The 19,980-nt window shown below is 44.9% G+C and overlaps 1 protein-coding gene across 1 annotated transcript; it reads right to left on the reverse strand.

The window, feature by feature from the left end:
- Positions 1-285: 285 nt before the first annotated feature.
- On the reverse strand, positions 286-19,748 carry LOC113429165 (SEC14-like protein 2). Its single transcript, XM_087942631.1, has 12 exons — positions 19,589-19,748; positions 12,771-12,846; positions 10,002-10,045; positions 8,102-8,161; positions 7,374-7,562; positions 6,661-6,756; positions 6,139-6,199; positions 5,953-6,036; positions 5,443-5,549; positions 4,261-4,400; positions 2,378-2,547; positions 286-874 (listed from the first exon to the last, which is right to left on the reverse strand). Exons 1-12 carry the CDS (start codon positions 19,730-19,732, stop codon positions 726-728), a joined length of 1,320 nt encoding a protein of 439 aa, XP_087798757.1. The 5' UTR covers positions 19,733-19,748; the 3' UTR covers positions 286-725.
- Between the last annotated feature and the right edge of the window lie 232 nt (positions 19,749-19,980).

Here is a 19,980-nt window from a genome sequence, read left to right on the forward strand (position 1 = left end):
CCCTGTCGGAGTCTGACTCTGAGGAGGAAGGCGAACAGTTGACAGGGAGCCAGAGTGTGGCTGTGGAGGAAACTGGGGAAGGGCAAAGTCCGGCTGGGCAGAGCAGAGAAGAGGTAGAACAAGGGAGAGGGAGTTTAGAGGAAGACTCAGGCCCACTCCCTCTTCATCCTAAGGCATGCAGGGAGGAATGGAGAAGGGAGCAACATGGGTTGCGTGGCTTTCGGGGGAGGAAAGGGCCTTGATTCCCTTCATTAGCCACACTTGAGAACGGAGTTTATTAAAAAAAAAAAGGCAAGCTGCGTGCGGCAGGCTGCTGGGGGCAAAGTGACTTTATCTTGTGTTGTCATAGCTTATCTGTGTTCCTGGCATCTTCCCAACTGTGTGAGTTTTGCTGTGCTTTCAAGCCTGAAATTGCTGGTCATTACACTCACCCAATGGCAGAGAAGGCCACTGTCTTTGGATGGCACAGATCCCTGATGCTAAGCTCCCTTGGACTTCGCTATGGCCTGGGGAGGATGGGGAGGGTTTTCCCCTCCTCCTTTATAAAACTCTGGGGTTCAAGGGACTATTTCTCCGTCCGCTGGCAACACCGTTGGAAGTCCTGAAGCCCCCTGACCACCCAAGCAAGAATTCCGCCCCCAAAGAAGACCTTTGAGGATGGTGCCCACCCCTGCCACTCCCCCCCTCCCCCCCGGGGCAGAGGCCCGCCGGAGATGCCATCTTCATCATGCGTGGTTGTTCTCCACCTTCTGAGTCTGTTCATCCAACTTCTGGAACTTCCCTTCCCATTTCTTATCCGGGAGTAAAACCTCCACCGTGTAGCTGATTTTCTTGGCGTGGAGGTAGCTGTAGGTATTGTCGAAGCGGAGGACATCTGGGGGAATAAGAAAGAGACCGTCAGGGAAGGACCCCACCTGGAATATGGCATCCAGTTTTGATAATAAAAAAAAGATGTTGAGACACTGGAAAGAGCGCCAAGAAGAGCTACTCAGAGGATTAACGCCTGGAGAACAAAACATAGGAAGAATGGCTGAAGGAATTGGGTATGTCTAGTCTTGTGAAGAGAAGGACCAGGGGAGACAGGATAGCGGTCTTCCAATATTTGAGGAGCTGCCCCAAAGAAGAGGGGGTCAACCTACCCTCCAAAGCACCTCAAAGGCAGGACAAGAAGCAATGAATGGACACTAATGCAGGAGAGAAGCAACCTGGAATTGAGGAGAAACGTCCGAATGATGAGGACAATCAACCAGTGGAACAACTTGCCACCAGAAGCTGTAGGTGCTCCATCACTGGAGGTTTTTAAGAAGAGAATGGACAGCCACTTGTCTAGAATGCTATAAGATCTCCTCCTTGAGCAGGAGGTTGGACTAGAAGACCTCCAAGGTCCCTTGCAACTCAAGGACAATCAACCAGTTGAACAGCTTGCCTCCAGAAGGAATGCAGGAATGGGATTCTACCAGTTCGGACTGGTTCGAGCGAACTGGATGTTAAATTTGCATCTGGTTCACCGAACCAGTATTTGAACCTACCGGCTGGACCAACCTCCCCTCCCAGGAATCTCCACATGGCCCATTTTCGATGCAGGTAAATGTAGGGACTGCGCAGAAGCTCTGGGAGGGGGAAAGTCCAGAAACGGGCCTGTTCCCAGCTTCTGGAGGGCCTCCAGAGCCCAGGGGAGGCCGTTTTCACCCTGCTGGAGGCCTGAAGGAAGCCTCCAGACCAGGGGTGGGATTCTACCAGTTCGCACCTATTTGCTAGAACCGGTTGTTAACCTTCTAAGCAGTTCGGAGAACTGGTTGTTAGAAGAAATTACTGGCCTAATCCTGTAAGGAAGTCAGGAAGGAAACATTCTGGTGTTGCTTACAGAATCTGCATCTCCGTTAACCCTTATTACATTCTTGGCAGGACTAGACTTCCTGTCTCAGGAACGTCTCTGGAGTTTTTTTCCCTCCTTTGCTGGTACTTTGCTTGTGTGGAGGGACCATTCAAAGTTACAATGGCACTGAAAAAAGTGACTTATGACCGTTTTTCACACTTACGACTGCTGCAGCATCCCCACAGTCATAAGAGTCCAGGCGAGGAGATGCGTGCCTCAATGTGAGTGATGTTGAGTTGGCCACGTCCAGCCAATAGCATGACCACCAAGCCATGTCCACCCAGTCACATGACCACCAAGCCACACCCACCACCTAAGCCACGCCCACAGAACCGGTTGTTAAAAATTTCGAATCCCACCCCTGGTGCTAAGTCTCTCTTTTTTGTTCAATGCTGTCGTTCACTTTGCACGGTCACTAAATGAACTGTTGTAAGTAGAGGACCAGCTGTATGAAAAGCGCAAGGGGAGATAAAGCTACAAGTCTGGGCAGAGACGACTCACAGATTCCAGCATCCAAGCAGGTGAGGGTGCCGTCTTCAGGGACCAGGTGTGCGTTGTAGCGCTGGTTGGAGTGCACCTCAGTCATCTCCCCGGCGTGCTGGTGGGACCCCATCTTGGTCTTCAGGTAGACACCAAAACCTATATCGGACCCTTCGGACATGAACTGCCACCTTGAATTCGGAGCAGAAGACAATGAGAAGAAGAAATTGGACAGCCATTTGTCTGAAATGTTATTGGGTCTCCTGCCTGAGCAGGGGGTTGGACTAGAAGACCTCCCAGGTCCCTTCCAACTGTGTTTGTTCTGTTCTGTCCTATCCCATTCCCATTCCCTATTCTAGAATAGAATAGAATAGAATAGAATAGAATAGAATAGAATAGAATAGAATAGAATAGAATAGAATAGAATAGAATAGAATAGAATAGAGAATAGAATAGAGAATAGAATAGAATAGAGAATAGAATAGAGAGAATAGAACAGAATAGAGAATAGAATAGAGAATAGAATAGAGAATAGATTAGATTAGATAATAGAATAAAGAATAGAATAGAATAGAGAATAGAATAGAATAGAGAATAGATTAGATTAGATAATAGAATAAAGAATAGAATAGAATAGAGAATAGATTAGATTAGATTAGATTAGATTAGATTAGATAATAGAATAAAGAATAGAATAGAATAGAAAAGATTAGATTCGATAATAGAATAAAGAATAGAATAGAATAGAGAATAGATTAGATTAGATAATAGAACCAAGAATAGAATAGAGAATAGAATAAGAAAAATTAGATTAGATAATAGAATTAACAGAATAAAGAATAGAATAGATTAGATTAATAGATAATAGAATAAAGAATAGAATAGAATAGAGAATAGATTAGATTAGATTAGATATTAGAATAAAGAATAGAATAGAATAGATTAGATTAGATAATAGAATAAATAGAATAGAATAGAGAATAGATTAGATTAGATTAGATAACAGAATAAAAGAATAGAATAGAATAGAATAGAATAGAATAGATTAGAGAATAGATTAGATTAGATAATAAAATAGAATAGAATAGAGAATAGATTAGATTAGATAATAGATGAGAATAGAAATAGAATAATTAGATTAGATAATAGAATAAAGAATAGAATAGAATAGAGAATAGAATAAAGAAAAATTAGATTAGATAATAGAATTGAACAGAGAAGAGAATAAAGAATAGATTAGATTAGATTAGATAATAGAATAAAGAATAGATTAGAATAGAATAGATTAGATAATAGAATAAATAGAATAGAATAGAGAATAGATTAGATTAGGTTAGATAATAGAATAAAGAATTCAATAGAATAGACCAGACCTGGAAGGGACCTTGGAGGTCTTCTAGTCCAGCCCCCTGCAGTAGACCCTATACCAGTTCATACGTCAAGGACTATCTGAACAGAAGGGTTTTGAAATTTCAACCTTGAATAAAGAATAGAATAGAATAGAATTGCTCTATTATTTATTGTCCTGCCTGTTTACCTATTTCATCATCCATACAGTAGCTAGAGGACAGGTGAATAATCTGCCAATAGAATTAGCCGTTTAAAACTTGTTTGGGCCCATTTTGCAAGGAGCGGGAAACTAATACCGTTGTAATATCTTCATTGGTATTCCTTTGTGGGAATAATTGGTTATCACCACCCCCTAATATGTGATAATGTGTTCGTGGTTTTTTAAATGCACATTTTTGAATGTTTTGCATTTTGTTTGTCTTCCCGCCCCCAAAATTGGGAGTATTGTGTTTTAATTTTTAAAAAATAAAATAAAGATAGACTAGAAGGGGAAAAAATGCCCCTAAACCTCCTTCCTCTTTCCCCCATGCTGCCGAGTTGCCCCTTTGATTTACCTCAAGACGCAGCCCGGAAAAAGGATCTCGTATTCCAGCTGCTGGGAAGAACCCCGATTCACCATTAACGAATGCTCATATTGTTGCTTCAGCTGATTTCGCACGTAGTATTTTGGGGGGACGTCTCCGCCGGGGCATATCTAGAACACAGAACAAACAGAGATCAGGAGCCACCAGAAGAAAAACCTACCTCTGTGTTTTGCAACCTTGGCACCTTTAAGATGTGCAGACCTCAATGCCCAGAATTCCCCAACCAGATCTCCTGGGAGTTGAAGTCCACCCATCGTATAAGTTGTCAGGCTTGAAAAAGACTCTAGACAGAGTGTGAAGAAGAGCAACCAAGAGGATTAGGGGACTGGAGGCTAAAACATAGGAAGAACAATTGCAGACTTGGGTATGTCTACTTTGATGAAAAGAAGGACTAGGGGAGACATGATAGCAGTCTTCCAGTATCTCAGGGGCTGCCCCAAAGAAGAGGGAGTCAAGCTACTCTCCAAAGCACCAGAAGGCAGGACAAGAAGCAACGGGTGGAAACTAATCAAGGAGAGAAGCAACCTAGAACTCAGGAGAAATTTCCTGACAGTCAGAACAATTAACCAATGGAACAGCTTGCCACCAGAAGTTGTGAATGCTCCAACACTGGAAGTTTTTAAAAAGATGTTGGACATCCATTTGTCTGAAGTGGTTTAGGGTTTCCTGCCTGGGCAGGGGGTTGGACTAGAAGACCTCCAAGGTCCTTTCCAACTCTATTTTCTATTCTATTCTATTCTATTCTAAAAACATTGGCCTATCCCATCGTTCTCTTGATGTTCCTCATATGTCATCTGAGAAACAAGAAGAATGTCCAGAATTAATTCTTCTTCTTCTTCTTCTTCTTCTTCTTCTTCTTCTTCTTCTTCTTCTTCTTCTTCTTCTTCTTCTTCTTCTTCTCCTTCTCCTTCTCCTTCTCCTTCTCCTTCTCCTTCTTCTCCTTCTCCTCCTTCTCCTCCTTCTCCTCCTCCTCCTTTGACATCTGGCTGGATTTACGTGACTCCTTCAACTCTAAACTATAGGTTTCTAAGCCACAACTAAGCCAGGCTAAAACGGCCTACAACTGTAGGAGATGATGAGACCGAACCTGAGAGGGGAGTCAAGCAGATCATTCTGGTTTCTGGTTTTAAGTGACCGATAAATATTCCATACCTTGGATTCACATTTGGGGTTCCCATCAGGGTCCGTGAGAGTCCCCCCATACATCATGGGGATCTCTGCAGGGTCAATGTATTTTTGTAAGTCTTCCTTCCAATTTGCTAGGGGGGAAAAAAGAAGTTAAAAATGATGTTCTTTTCCATGGGTGCTTGGTTGGACTGATGAGTAGCTCCAAACCATTTTGAACGTTTACAAAATCACAACAACAGAACCAAAACCAACGTTAAAAAATGCAGGCGGTGTAGTTTGGAAATGCATTAAGGGACAATGGTAACCTTAGCTGAACTCAGACGGTTTTAAATAATTCGTGTTTAGAGCATTGTGTTCGACAGAAATGACTTACTAGGTACTACATTGTTAACATAACTTAAAAAAATTAAAACCAAATAAGTATAAAAATGGGGAAAAATGCAACCATCACTGCTGTGTTAGAAACAGGAAATTAAATGAGCAAAGTGCAATAATAATAATGATGATAATAATAATAAAAACAACGCAACCCACCTCCAAAGATAATTATCTTCCTCCGGGTATCTTCACTCAGAATGTGCTTCACCATGTTGTAAGCTATGGGGAACAGTCTTGGAGCTGTATGATGGACAGGAGAAACAAGGGTTTATGTTGAGGGATAAATGACATTTTTTTCTGCAGACAAAATGCATATTCCAACAGGGAAGGACTGAGACTCACCTTTAATGACAAATAAATGTTTAAGGCACTCGGGGAAGTTTTCTTCGAACATGGCAAGAAGCTGGAAATGTAGAGAAAGAATTAATTTGCAATAGTTTATAGTATGATAGATCATGATTTAATCATAAACCACCTTATCAGCAGGATCCAAAACTGAATTGGGACATCCAGGGTATAAAGCAGCATTGGTGACCCTTGGCCCCTTGAAGTTATGTGGACTTTGACTCCCAGAATTCCTGTTGTTTTAAGATATGTGGACTTCAACTCCCAGAATTCCCTGATCAGCACAGCTGACCGAGGAATTGTGGGAGTTGAAGTCCACACCTCTTAGAGTTGCCAAAGTTGAAATACACACATGTGAACTTTAACTCCCAGAATTTTTCAGACAGAATGCTTTATTTTTTGCAGGGACTTCAACTCCCAGAATTTCCCCAATAAGCATGTTTGAAGATGTGTGGACTTCAGCACCCAGAATGTATGGCCAATGTTGAAAACTACCCAACATCTTTGCCCAACTCTCACCTCTATGTAGGCATCAACGCCTGGCTTCCAAAAATGCTTCAAACCGAGCCCTTCAAAATCATAAACCATTATGATGTTCTCAATTGTTTTCCCCAGCTTAAGAAAAAGGGAGAGAGAAGGGAAGAGTGAAGGACGGGAGGTGAAAAATTGAAGACATGAAATAGGAACAGCAGCAGTCACATTTTTACCCCTAAAGCTTTGAAGAGAATAACAGAGTTGGAAGGGAACCTTGGAGGTCTTCTAGTCCAACCCACTGCCTAGGCAGGAAACCCTACACACCACTTCAGACAAATGGTTATCCAACATCTTTTTAAAAACTCCCAGTGTTGGAGCATTCCCAACTTCTGGAGGCAAGTTGTTCCACTGGTTAATTGTTCTGACTGTCAGGAAATATCTCCTTAGTTCTAAGTTGCTTCTCTCCTTGATTAGCTTCCATCTTCTTGTCCTGCCTTGTGGTGCTTTGGAGAATAGCTTGACTCCCTCTTCTTTGGGGCAGCCCCTCAAATACTGGAAGGCTGCTGTCATGTCTCCCCTGGTGCTTTCCTCATTCCTGCAACTATTCCATATATGTATTAGCCCTCAGGTGTCTTTTGATCAGGAACCCGAGGATTTTTATTCAATTTTACTTCACAATGAATAAATTCCATGGCCTGCAAAAATAATAATAATAATTCAGAAGCTCTGGATCATGGCCTCTGGCCCTCCTCTCTTACTTTTTTGCTCTGTTTGTTGCATATGTCCCGCATAAACTCGCAGTCCTGGAATTTTTTTTTGAGGAAGTCCTGTTTTGAAACAGAGAAGAGCAGTCCTTTGGGATCGAGGGTCCCAATGATCTCGTAGCGAACCAGGCAGCCCTCCCGATCGAAGCCACAGGTGCCTCCAGACATGTACTTCTGGATGACCTGCGATGAGAAGCAGACTGCCAGGTGAGAGAGGCCGGTCTCCAAGGGACGTGCAATCTCCACCCACCCCCGCTACCCCCTTATCTGCACTGCCCCTCACAGCTGATTTCCGGCTGGTTTGAGGCCTTTTTCGGACTCCCAGAGGCTCGGGGAAGGCTTCTGCAGGCTTTTCAGGCCGAAAACTAGGCCCATTTCATCACTTCCGGTATTTCCGGAAAGACAGGAAGTGATGAAATGGGCCTAGTTTTCGGCCTGAAAAGCCTGCAGAAGCCTTCCCCAAGCCTTTGGGAGTCCGAAAAAGGCCTCAAACCAGCTGAAAATCAGCTGTGAGGTGCGCGCATGCGCAGTGAGGGAAATTTGAAACAATAAAAGGGAGGTTGGACCCGCCAGCTGCCAGTGTTATCCCTGTGCCGTGCCCCAAGTCATCACACATGCTTTTTGAGGTGACCAAGATGGCGCACTATGGAAGCCGAGAGACGGGGGTGATTGTACCATTCTCGGGAGGAACCGGCATCCCCTTGAGATCACCTGAGACTCACCTCTGGGGCTTCCCATTCCTTAATGTGGTCACAATCCATATACTTGCGCACCTGCACGTGCTGTTTCCCAAGAAACAAGAGAGAACAAGCAAAAAGGGATGAGAATGAATGAGCGATCGTTCCAAGTTATAACCGCACTGAAAAAAAGTGACTTGTAACCGTTTTTCACATGATCATTGCAACGGTCACAGGATCGAAATTCAGATGCTTGGCAACGGGATCCTATTTGTGCAGTATCCTGGGGTCACAGGATCCCCTTTTGTTACCTTCTGACAGGCCAAATGAAGGGTTCTGTTTACTAAAGATATTGGCTGCAGTCAAGTCAAGCCAGCTCTGACGTCTCCCATACTCACTAGGTACAAAAATAAGGTGTAGGTTTGCCCCCAGCCCAGCCCTCATCATTTTGACCAGTTCGTTTCTAAGCAACTGCAGTTCTCCAAGACAGGGGTCGCCAACCTTTTGGACCTCAGGGACCACCAAACTCATCATTTTAAATCCCGCGGACCAGAGACTCTGGGAAAATCCCCCAAAAAGTCTGCAGGAAAATCCCCCAGTTTTCCTATCGATCGATTGTTTTTTATTTGGATACCGTCTCCAGCTCCATTCTCAGGGAGAGAGAGAGACTTTTGGCTTCATGCAAGGAAAGCAGCAGAAGCAGCAGAAGTTTTCTTTCTCTCCCCCAAACTCCGCCAGAAATGAGTCTTTGCCGGTGCAGCCTCTTGGAGCAGGAGGCCTTGCAGGGTCCCAAAGACTCACTTCTGGTGGAGTTTGGGGGAGAGAAAGAAAGACTTTGGCTGCTTTCCTTGCGCGCAGCCAAAAGCAGAAGAAGAAAGAAGCGGAAAGAATTAGCCCAGTGACCAGGCCAGGCATGTGGGGCAAGTGGCACAAGTTCCCCCCACTCCACCCTTTCCTCCCTCTCCTCACTACCTGGTGTTGTTTGCAATGCAAGCGATGCAAGCCTTGTGTTCCCACAGGCTATGTGGGCGGCGCAGCCTTGTGTTCCTGCACAGCCTGGATTAATTCCTTTGGTGGGTAACATTTCACTGCGGACCACCAAAATTTTCTCGTAGACCACCAGTGGTCCCTGGTCCACTGGTCGGCAACCACTGCTCCAAGATATTTAGAGAAATCTGAGGTGTTTGGGGGTAATCTGCATATTTCTGAGGGTGCCTAGCCAATGGGGTGCTGGTATAAACCGGATCCAGCTGCTCTGGTCCTTCTCACCTGTCATTCCCCCCCCCCCAGATTTCCTGTCATGTACACACAAAGCTTTCTTCCCCATTTCATCCTTCTTTCCAGTGTTTGACGGCAGGATGCCTGTGAGGCGCCAAGACGAACCAGGCAGAGCTGACACTACAGGAGTCACTTAAAGACCAGTTGGCAACTCCACTCACGTTGCAAACATCCTAAGCTTGGTTAGAATAAACCAAGGGTATTGGGTTTGTTTGGTTCATTTTAACACACGAGGCAATGCCAACCTGTTTGCTTAGTTCGTAGTTCAATGTTTTGCAGTGTGGTGTGGAATGAAGTCTGGATTCCCAGAAGGGAGAGAGGAGGAGCAAAAAACATCAGAGTTTAGATAATTTGAGTGGGAGGAATTTGAGTTAAGGCGGCACCTCCCTTGGAGTTCCCAGACAGTATATTTTATGGTGCAAGTAGTTTGGCAAGATTTCTGCCTTAAAGTGAGGAAAAATTACGGTTTTTAATAAAGGTTTCCGAAGAATCTCAGTGTATCTTTCTTGGTTTTGGGAGACTGACATGCATGGGCCAAAAAAAGAAACCCTGTATCCAAGCTAGTCTACAAACACAGCCTACTAGTAAAACTGGCCGTTTGCTAGGCGTTCCTTGTCCCATGTGCACACACAAAAAAATAAAATAAGCCGAGCGAGTTGCTTCTTACCTTCCTGAGCATAGCTTCCGACTTCTGCAGGTCAAAACATCGGGCTGAAAGAAGATCGCGACGGTTAGGAATAAAACATCACCCTGGACCATCCCAGAGGCACCGACGGTGGGAATCCTCTGGCATGGCACCTGTTGTATGATTTCCCACCCCTTTGAGTAGGGAAGAGTTCTCCCATTGATCAAGTACAACTGCCAACTCATAAAATATTTCTATGGTCTTTTTAGAGCTGCGGGGAGCAGTGGGGCAGCTTGGAACCAAAAGTGCATTCCATAAATGTTTTCAAAGATAATAACTAGGTGACGGAAGTTTCTGCCGCACAAAATTCTAACTGGAGGGCATGATTGATGACTCTGGGCTATGGATGCGTCCCATTGGAGAATATGAATTACGATACACCCAGGAGGTGGGAGGAAACCAGGGTCAAGGGTGATAATGAATTATGTGTCTACACCAGGCAGTGCCGGACATGTTAACTCCCAATAAATCCTTTTGAAGTTCTGGAAGTTCAGCTCGAGACTCATGATTTAATTGGGGGGAGCTGCCGGAACCCTGACAACGACAGCTAGATTTGAATCAACATCCAAGAGAGCAATCAAGTTGTCCCTTTATTTACCTTTTGTTAAGCTTATCCTGGGCTCACTTTAATCCCTTTAAACATGGCAGCATTGGAAAGCTATCCAGAGTCACTCTGGCCAGTGAGAGAGGCGGCATATAAATTTAATAAATACATAAATAAATGTAGGGAAAACCCCACTGCTGAAAAGGGTGGCCTGTAGGCACAAATGCCTATAACCCACGTCTTGCTATATTGCCAGTTCTGGACATTTCTTGTCTAGGGATTAGATTTGTACCCCTGTCATTACTTTATAAATAACTCGCACTTGATACCCCTTCCTCCTTCTTCTTTCTCCAGAAGAACATCCCTGTGAGGTGGGTTGGGCTGAGAAAGAGTGATCGGCCCTGTCATGCCCCCCGTCGTGAGTCTGAATCTGTGGGGGAAGATGAGCTGGAACTGGAGCCGATGGAGACTGAGGGGGCGGCTTCGCTGGCTTGGGAGGAATATGGGGAGGAGCAAGCCCGAGTCACGGCCAGGGCCTTTCAGGATTGGGATGGCTTGTAGGCAGGGAGGAAGAGGGGCAGGATGATGGAGAGAGGTTAAGCAGGGAACATGAGAGACAAGAGCTCAGGTGATGAGCAAGGACCATCCCCTCCTGATCCTTGAGCATGGAGAGTGGAGAGAAGCTGAGAACAGCGCAGACAGGGCAGACTACTCAGCGCCCCTGCCCCTCTTCACAGGTACACACCTGGGGACTGAGCCTTAAGGAGACGCCTTGGGGAGCGGCATTTGTCGGGAACAAACACCGAATTCCTGGAATGTTGAGTGCCATTGCCTATGTAAAACGTTTTCTGGATTTCCTGCTTTCTACTTGGCTTCCTGGATTAATTTCCATTTCTCTTTTGTTTCCTGAACTCCTTGACTTGCCCTCCTGGATTTCCTGCTATGCAGCCGCGGTGCTTCCCAGCATTGGGCTGGACTACTCGTAGCCAGAAACTGCTGAAGGTGTAGGAGTGTATGTGTCATCACTTTGCTTTGGGACTTGCCAGAAACACGGGAGCATTTGGGAAAATTGGGAGCAATAAAGGGGCAGTTTGAATCGCCAGCTGCCTCCGTTACCTCTGTGCCATGCCCTGGATCATCCCAGGGCCCCCAAATTGCCCGGGCCTCAAGAGAAAGGTGATTTGAATAGTGTAAAAAGATTCATATCACAATCAGTTTGGGTGTCAGCCATTGGCAATCCTGTGGCTGCATTGAAGCCAAGAAAATTGGGGGGGTGGAGAAACCTGATGGTTTCACAACTCGCACCTAAAACAACCTTTCTCAAGCTTTTAAGTTGGGTAGACTTCCCTTCCAGAATTCCCTAGCCAGCATACTGTACTGTAAGATGTATGGATGGTAGATGGGAGTTGAAGTCTACCCATCTTAAAGCCATCATGGTTGAGAAAGACCAACCTAGAAAAGAATGGATGTCCGAGACGGTAGGAGGATTCTTGCCTTGGATAGGGAGTTGGACTAGAAGTCCTTAAAAGCCCCTTCCAGCTCCGAGATTCTATGGGATAGAGAATACTTAGAGCAGAGGTCTCCAAACTTAGCAACTTTAAGACTTGTGGACTTCAACTCCCAGAATTCTCCAGCCAGCATAGTTTACTCTCTTGTAATCCCTTCCTCTGCAATCTCTCTTCGCTTTAGGAGATTAAGAGAGAGAGAAAAAGCAGGCATGGCTGGCTGGGGAATTCTGGGAGTTGAAGTCCACCAGTCTTAAAGTTGCTAAGTTTGGGGACCCCTGACTTAGAGGAAGGAATGAAATTTTGGGGGAACGATCCTGCCCTGGTCTTGTCCAGTGACTGGACACCAATTTAGCAATGCAGAATTTGAAAAAAGAGATCAAAATCTTTGCCAACTGGTATTCCCTAATTTAGCAACACACACACACACACACACACAAATTAGCAAAACCTCTGGGACCTTAAAAAGCCTAGTAAATTCTTTTAAAAAGGCCTTAAAGCTTTGACATCTGATGAAATGTTTACTTACCTCTGCAGCTGGATATTGAATATGAATACCTGAACATTAAAAGGAATTTAATTTTGTTTCCCTTGTTCCTCGCTGCAGCTGATACAGGCTATAAAAACCTTATTAGAAGCTACTCTCTGACCACAGGAAATGCATCCAGTTTCCTAAGACCATGCTGCAAATTTCTGTCTTACCTCGGAGCCATTTCAACAAGTAGTAATCGTCCTGTGCTGGAAGACCTGGTAAGATATCTTGAACATTCTCACGGAACTATAGAAAAAGGGGGAGAAAATTGTGTGGGTGTGATTACATTCAGGTCGCAGCCTTTCACTTCTTACTCAAGCCACTTAATGTTTTCTTGGAAATCAGCCAAAATAAAATAATGGTTAGATTTACCGAAAGATCCTGCCTTTCTTTGAAGGCATACAATTGATTTATAACTCACAGTGGAGGGAAAGTTGAAGAAAAATGCCAGCAACTGGGAAGTTGGGAAGCAAAAGGCATACTTTTCAATGGGAGGGACTTGAATTCCCAGGAGCCATGGTGGCGCAGTGGTTATTGTGGGCTAATTCTGCCGACTGCCAGCAGTTTGATTCTGACCGGCTCAAGGTTGACTCATCCTTTTATCCTTCTGAGGTCGTTAAAATGAGGATCCAGATTCTTGTGGGGGAATATGCTGATTCTGTAAACTACTTAGAGAGGACTGCAAAGCACTGTGAAGCGGTATATAAGTCTAGGTGCTGTTGCTATGCCCTCCCTCCCTCCCTCCCTTCCTTCCTGTTAGAATGCAGTATTGCAGCCTAATTCTGCCCACTGCCAGCAGTTCGATCCTGACCGTCTCAAGATTGACTCAACCTTCCTTCCGTAAAATGAGGACTCAAATTGTTGGGGATCAAGAGGCTGACTCTGTAAACCGCTTAGAGAGGGCTGGAAAGCACTGTGAAGCGGTATCTAAAACCTAGGTGCTATTGCTATCGCCTGGTGATTGTCCAGAGTCACTCATTGTGATGCCTAAGGCAGGACTAGAACTCCCCACCTCCTGGTTTTCGCTACCAAACCACTTGGTCTCCTGGATGCTGCGGTCATGAAAGAATCTGACCGCGTGTGAAACCATCCTTCGTGACATGAAGCTGCACATGTGAATGCAGCCCAGGGATTGCGGCATGGGAGTGACCCTGGATATCAAAATACACTTAATCCGATTTAATGACACTTACAGTTGCTACAGAAAATACCTCACATCCAATGAGGCTATTCTAGGTCAGTTGCTCTTGCTTTTATCTTATCACACAAGATCTTCTCAAGTTCAGAATCTTCTTGGTGCAAGCAAATATTACACTATTATCATGACCACACCTCTTCTCGTGCCATTTATTACGAAAACAGTGAATAAGCACCAACATTAAGAAGGGAGTGGCTGAATTCCAGGAGGAACAAATTGGTTGGCTTATTTTATAAAAAAAAAAAAAAGATCAAGAGAAACGGTCTGGAAGCACCAATTCCTAAAAAGGAATAGCCTTTTTTTCCTCTTTAAATGCACTTTTAATTTTGAAAACCTGGGTTGTTGGTTTTTTTGCAAAGCCAAGCCATATACTGTATATATATCTCAGCTACCCCACTGAGGTGGAAAAATGGGAGAAGGGATTTCTCTATCCTTTTGCACTCTCGGTGGAAAAGCAGGGGTAAAAATCTCACACATTAATAATTCTGACAAGCTGAAATGCATTGAATTCTCTTCTGGTTCAGAACAGCAGTTGGAAAGAGAGAGAAGCAGGCAGGAAAAACCCCAAGCAACCTCAACAGAAATGGTTTTGCAAAGGACTTTCCAAAAGTACAAAGGTTGCGCTTCCCTTCGAGAATCATCCTTTCTAATCAACCAGGGTGAATGGCAGGTCATTAACCTGGACTAAATGGCAGGTCATTAACCTTTCTTGAGACAAGCACGAAGAATTTAATCCAGATTTCTGCCTTCCCCGTGGAGTCAGGCAGGCTAAAAACATGCATGTTTTCCTTCTAGAAGCCGTGCATAAAATAGGGGAAATAAAATAATGCTTTAAAAATAATAATGCTTTTTATTTTGATGGGACAAGATTCATTTCCTTTAAAAAATAAAACAAAACAAAGCGTATGCTTACTGGGAAGCAAGTAGCAAGAAACCAGTTTGTTGGTAGAGACTTACGACCAAAACTGAACCTGTGAAACTGAAACTCCTCTGCTTGTGTTTTGCCTTTGGAAGAGATTTCTTTTCAGGTGGGGAGCGGGAGTAGAACTCCTTAGCATCAGAGCGTGATAATAATAATAATATAGGAAATACTAAATGCTCTGATGGTCATTTCGAAAAACCCTTTCTTAGTGAGCCCCTAGAAGCCAAGAGGAACATACATGACAAATGTCAAGTTTGTAGACTTTACGGTTCTGGAGATTTTGTGATGATGTGTGAGCGGTATTTCTCTTTTATATAGATAGAAGATTAGGGAACCTAAATCATGCAGAGTAATTCTACTTGTAGTGTAGATCTGGTTGCTCTGGTTTCCAAGTCCCAGGACAACTCACTTTCTCTGCCTTGTTGCCTGGGCAACCCCATTCCCTGGGCAGGGATGCCAATTCCTGCATAGCAGGTACCTGGGGGCACACCTGTACACACCTGTACAGGTAGTTCTCGACTTACAGCTGCAACCAAGCCCAACGTTTCCACCGCTAAGCAAGAGAGTTGTTAAGGGAGTTTCTCCCCATTTTACGACCTTTCTTGCCAGCGTTGTTAAGCGAAGCACTGCAGCTGTTAAGTTAGCCACATGGCTGTTAAGTCCATGCCGGTTGCTAAGGCTCTGGATTTGGCTCACGTGACCATGGAGATGGTGAAACGGTCGTAAGGGCGAAAACCGGTCCTAAGTCACTCTCTCCAGGGCTGTGGTAACTCTGAACGGCTGTTAAAGGAATGGTTTTATAAGTCGAGGATGTCAGACACGACTGAAATGGAATCCAGCCATGGTCGGGCACTGCCAAGCCAAAGATGGCCGGTTTAAGGATGCCATATCAACACAACACAACAGTGAGGACAATTAACCAGTGGAAGAGCTGCCTCCAGGAATGGGGGGTGATCCAACACGCGATGTTTTTCAGAAGAGTCCAGGCAGTCTCCAAAAACAGGATGCGGTTGAAGGAAAGGGGTGGGTGGTGGGTGGGGAAGGCGCAGGGGTGGCTTTAGACCAGGAGTCTCCAAAGTTGGCAACTTCAAGCCTTGCTGGGGAATTCTAGGCACTGAAGCCCACAAAGCCTTCAAAGTTGGCAAGTTCGGGAAAGGTTGCAACCCCCTGGCTTTGGACTGACAAGTAGGCTTCGTATTATGAGATAGATAGATAGATAGATAGATAGATAGATAGATAGATAGATAGATAGATGGATAGGATAGGATAGGATAGGATAGGATAGGATAGGATAGGATAGGATAGGATAGGATAGGATAGGATAAATAGATTGATGGATCGATTGATGGATGGATGGATAGATAGATAGATAGATAGATAGATAGATAGATAGATAGATAGATAGGATAGGATAGGATAGGATAGGATAGGATAGGATAGGATAGGATAGGATAAATAGATTGATGGATAGATTGATGGATGGATGGATAGATAGATAGATAGATAGATAGATAGATAGATAGATAGATAGATAGAAAAAGAAAGAGGGGAAAGAAAAGAAAGAAAGAAAGAAAGAAAGAAAGAAAGAAAGAAAGAAAGAAAGAAAGAAAGAAAGAAAGAAAGAAAGAAAGAGAAAGGGGAAGAAAGAAAGAGAGAGAGAGAGAGAGAGAGATAGATAGATAGATAGATAGATAGATAGATAGATAGATAGATAGATAGATAGATAGATAGATAGATAGATGGATAGGATAGGATAGGATAGGATAGGATAAATAGATTGATGGATAGATAGATAGATAGATAGATAGATAGATAGATAGATAGATAGATAGATAGATAGATAGATAGATAGATAGATAGATGATAGATAGAAAAAGAAAGAGGGGAAGAAAAGAAAGAAAGAAAGAAAGAAAGAAAGAAAGAAAGAAAGAAAGAAAGAAAGAAAGAAAGAAAGAAAGAAAGAAAGAAAGAAAGAGAAAGGGGAAGAAAGAAAGAGATAGATAGATAGATATATAGATAGATAGGTAGATAGATAGATAGATAGATAGATAGATAGATAGATAGATAGATAGATAGATAGATAGACAGACAGACAGATAGGATAAATAGATGATAGATAGATTGGATGGATGGATGATAGATAGATAGATGGATGGATGGATGGATAGATAGATAGATAGATAGATGGATGGATGGATGGATGGATGGATGGAGAGTGAGATGATAGATTAGATAAATAGATAGTGATAGATGATAGATTAGATGGAGATAGATAGATAGATAGATTAGATAAATAATTGATAAATGGTAGATTAGATAGATGGATGGATGGACGGATAGAGAGAGATATATATATAATAGATAGAGACAGAGAGCGAAAGAATGAGACAGAGAGCTTGGTGCTGTAGAATAGGATATGACAGTGGTTGGAGGCGTTAAGCAGGATTAAGTTGGAGTGTGTTGTGTGAATTCCACCTGCAATCTTCTGTCACCCTGGAAAGAAGCAGGGCAATTAAAGAGCAACCCCCCACCCCCACCCCCGGCCTTGGAAGTCGCCATTTCATTTGCCTTTTACAATAGCAAAGGAGAGCCAGGAAAATTACGGTCTATTTTGGCAGCCGCTGACTTTGGAAAAACCATCCCCAAATGAGGGAGGCCAGTTTCGACATGTTAGGGAGATTTCCCTCCGTGTTGCAGACGTTTTTTAAAATCCCCAAACAGGCCTTTGGGAAAATGCTTCTATTTCTGAATTGGCTACAGGAAACCAACATTCCCCTAATATCTGCCGACCTTGGGAGCTTGGCGATGTGGTGGACTTCAACTCCCAGAATTCCCCAGTGCAGGAATTCTGGGAGTTGAAGTCCACCATGTCTTCAAGCTCCCACGGCCGAGAAGTACTGAATATAGAATACAGAATAGCAGAGTTGGAAGGACCCTTAGAGGTCTTTTAGTCTGACCCCCGCTGCTGAAGCAGGAAATCCTACCCCATCCTAGACAAATGGCCCTTCTAAAAACCTCCAGTACCCTAAAAGGAGACAGAATTTTCTAAAGGAAAAGACTGTTTAATCCACTGGGAAGATTGCGCTGCGCTGCACACAGGATATAATACCTGGTTTGCACGCTGCCTTAGGCACAATTAAGTGGAGCGTGCACAAGGATGAGCGTGTTCTTGGAAGGGGGGAAGGGCAATCTTTTGCAGCCAGACAGACACAGGATCTTCCCCTATTGATTAAAAAAAGAAAAGAAAGGCAGTCTTCCAATATTTGAGGGGCTTCCACAGAGAGGAGGAAGGGGGTCAAGCTATTTTCCAAGGCACCCAAAGGCCAGACAAGGAATAATGGATGGAAACTGAACAAGGAGAGATTCAGCCTGGAAATAAGGAGAAACTTTCTGACAGGGAGAACAATCAACCCATGGAAACAGAAGTTGCCTTCGGAAGTTGTGGGAGCTTCATCCCTGGAGGCTTTCAAGAAGAGATTGGACTCCCATCTGTCAGAAATGGTGTAGGGCCTCCTGCTTGGGCGGGGGGTTGGACTAGATGACCTACAAGGCCCCTTCCAATTCCGTTAATCTGTAATCTCTTATATACCTCCCTAAGTGGGGCTGCTTCGTTGTGCAAAATCACTCCCCCCCCCACACGCACTTTGGAGCCATAGAAAAATGTGTAGAAGTTGCATTTGGAAACCTTTAACCTTTAACCCCGATGGTGCCCGCTGGGTGAATGGCCCTGTGCCACGCCAGGTGCTCCCTGCTAGAGAGGCATCCAACCACAACTACCAGCAGCCACACTGGCTGAGGATCATGGGGCTTTAGCCGTCTCCTGAGAGGGAGCTCCAAGAGAGCTTCTCTCTTACCTGCAGGCAACCTGGATCCCTTTTCACTCTGCACCCTCTCCCTCCCTCCCTCCCTCCCTCTCTCCCTCCACTGCTCTGCAGGATCCAGTCTGAATCGGTCCTGGGTCCTTAGGGATTCTCTCTCTCTCCTTCCCTCCCTCTCTCTCATATCACTCTTTATCTCCTCCCTTTCTTTCTTTCTCTCCTGTCTCCCTCCCTCTCTATCTCTCTCATCACTTTTTATCTCCTCCCTTTCTTTTTCTTTCTTTCTCTCTCTCTCATCACTTTGTCTCCTTCCTTCCTTTCTTTCTCTTTCTCTCTCCCTCCCTATCTCATCACTTTTTTATCTCCTCCAGTTTTTCTTTTTCTTTCTTTCTCTCTCTCCCTCCTTCTCTATCTCTCTCATCACTTTTTATCTCCTCCCTCCCTTTCTTTCTCTTTCTTTCTTTCTCTCTCTCTTTCCCTCTCATCACTCTTTTTCTCCTTCCTTCCTTTCTTTCTCTTTCTCTCTCCCTCCCTATCTCATCACTTTTTATCTCCCCCATTCTTTCTTTCTTTCTTTCTTTCTTTCTTTCTTTCTTTCTTTCTTTCTTTCTTTCTTTCTTTCTTTCTTTCTTTCTTTCTTTCTTTCTTTCTTCCTTCCTTCCTTCCTTCCTTCCTTCCTTCCTTCCTTCCTTCCTTCCTTCTCTCTCTCTCTCTCTCTCCCCCTCCTTTTCTATCTTTCTCTCATCACTTTTTATCTCCTCCCTTTCTCTTTGTCTCTCCCCTCCCTCCCTCTCCTTCTCCCTCTCTTTCTCCAAAACGTGTGCGCTGCAGTTGGGTCGCCGTGCTGGCTGGGGCTGAGCGGCTCTGGAGTCCCCGGAGGCTTTTGCGCAAAGAGAAGTCGTCTTTGCGCGGCTGGCTCGGCCAAGGGGCTCTCCGCGCGCGGAGCCCGGGGTGGGGTGGAGTGGGGTGGGCGCGATCGGGCGTGGGGTGGTGGTGGGCTTCTTCCCTGCCAGGGAAGGGAAGGGAAGGGAAGGCAGGTGCTCCGCTCACCTTGGCCAGCGCCGCCTCTTGCTTGGCGCTCAAGTCACCGACGTGCCCGCTCATGGTCGCCGCGCCAGCTGGCTTCTGGCTCCCCGGGCACCGGCGCCGGTGGCTTTCAGCGGCACCGGGCGGGCAGGACACGCCCTCTCCCATCCCGGGAGACGCCTCCCTCGCTCGGAGGGGAAGGGGCAAGAGGAGGAGGAGGAGGAGCTTCAACGGGTGGGAAAGTCCTCCTCCCATCAGGTGTCCTTGGTTTCAGGACCCAAAACAAACGAGGTATCCTCAGTGCTAGGAGGAGGAGGAGGAGGAGGAGGAGGACCGCTGTGGGGTCCTTGAAACTCTCAGAGCTTGCTTGCTTCCTTGCAGACTTTTCATGACCCATCTAGGCAACACAAGGGTCT

Source organism: Notechis scutatus, chromosome 13, assembly GCF_049901735.1.
Source record: "Notechis scutatus isolate UNSWTSFEM ecotype Mainland chromosome 13, rNotScu1.2, whole genome shotgun sequence".
In the NCBI taxonomy this organism is placed as follows: Eukaryota; Metazoa; Chordata; class Lepidosauria; order Squamata; family Elapidae; genus Notechis; species Notechis scutatus.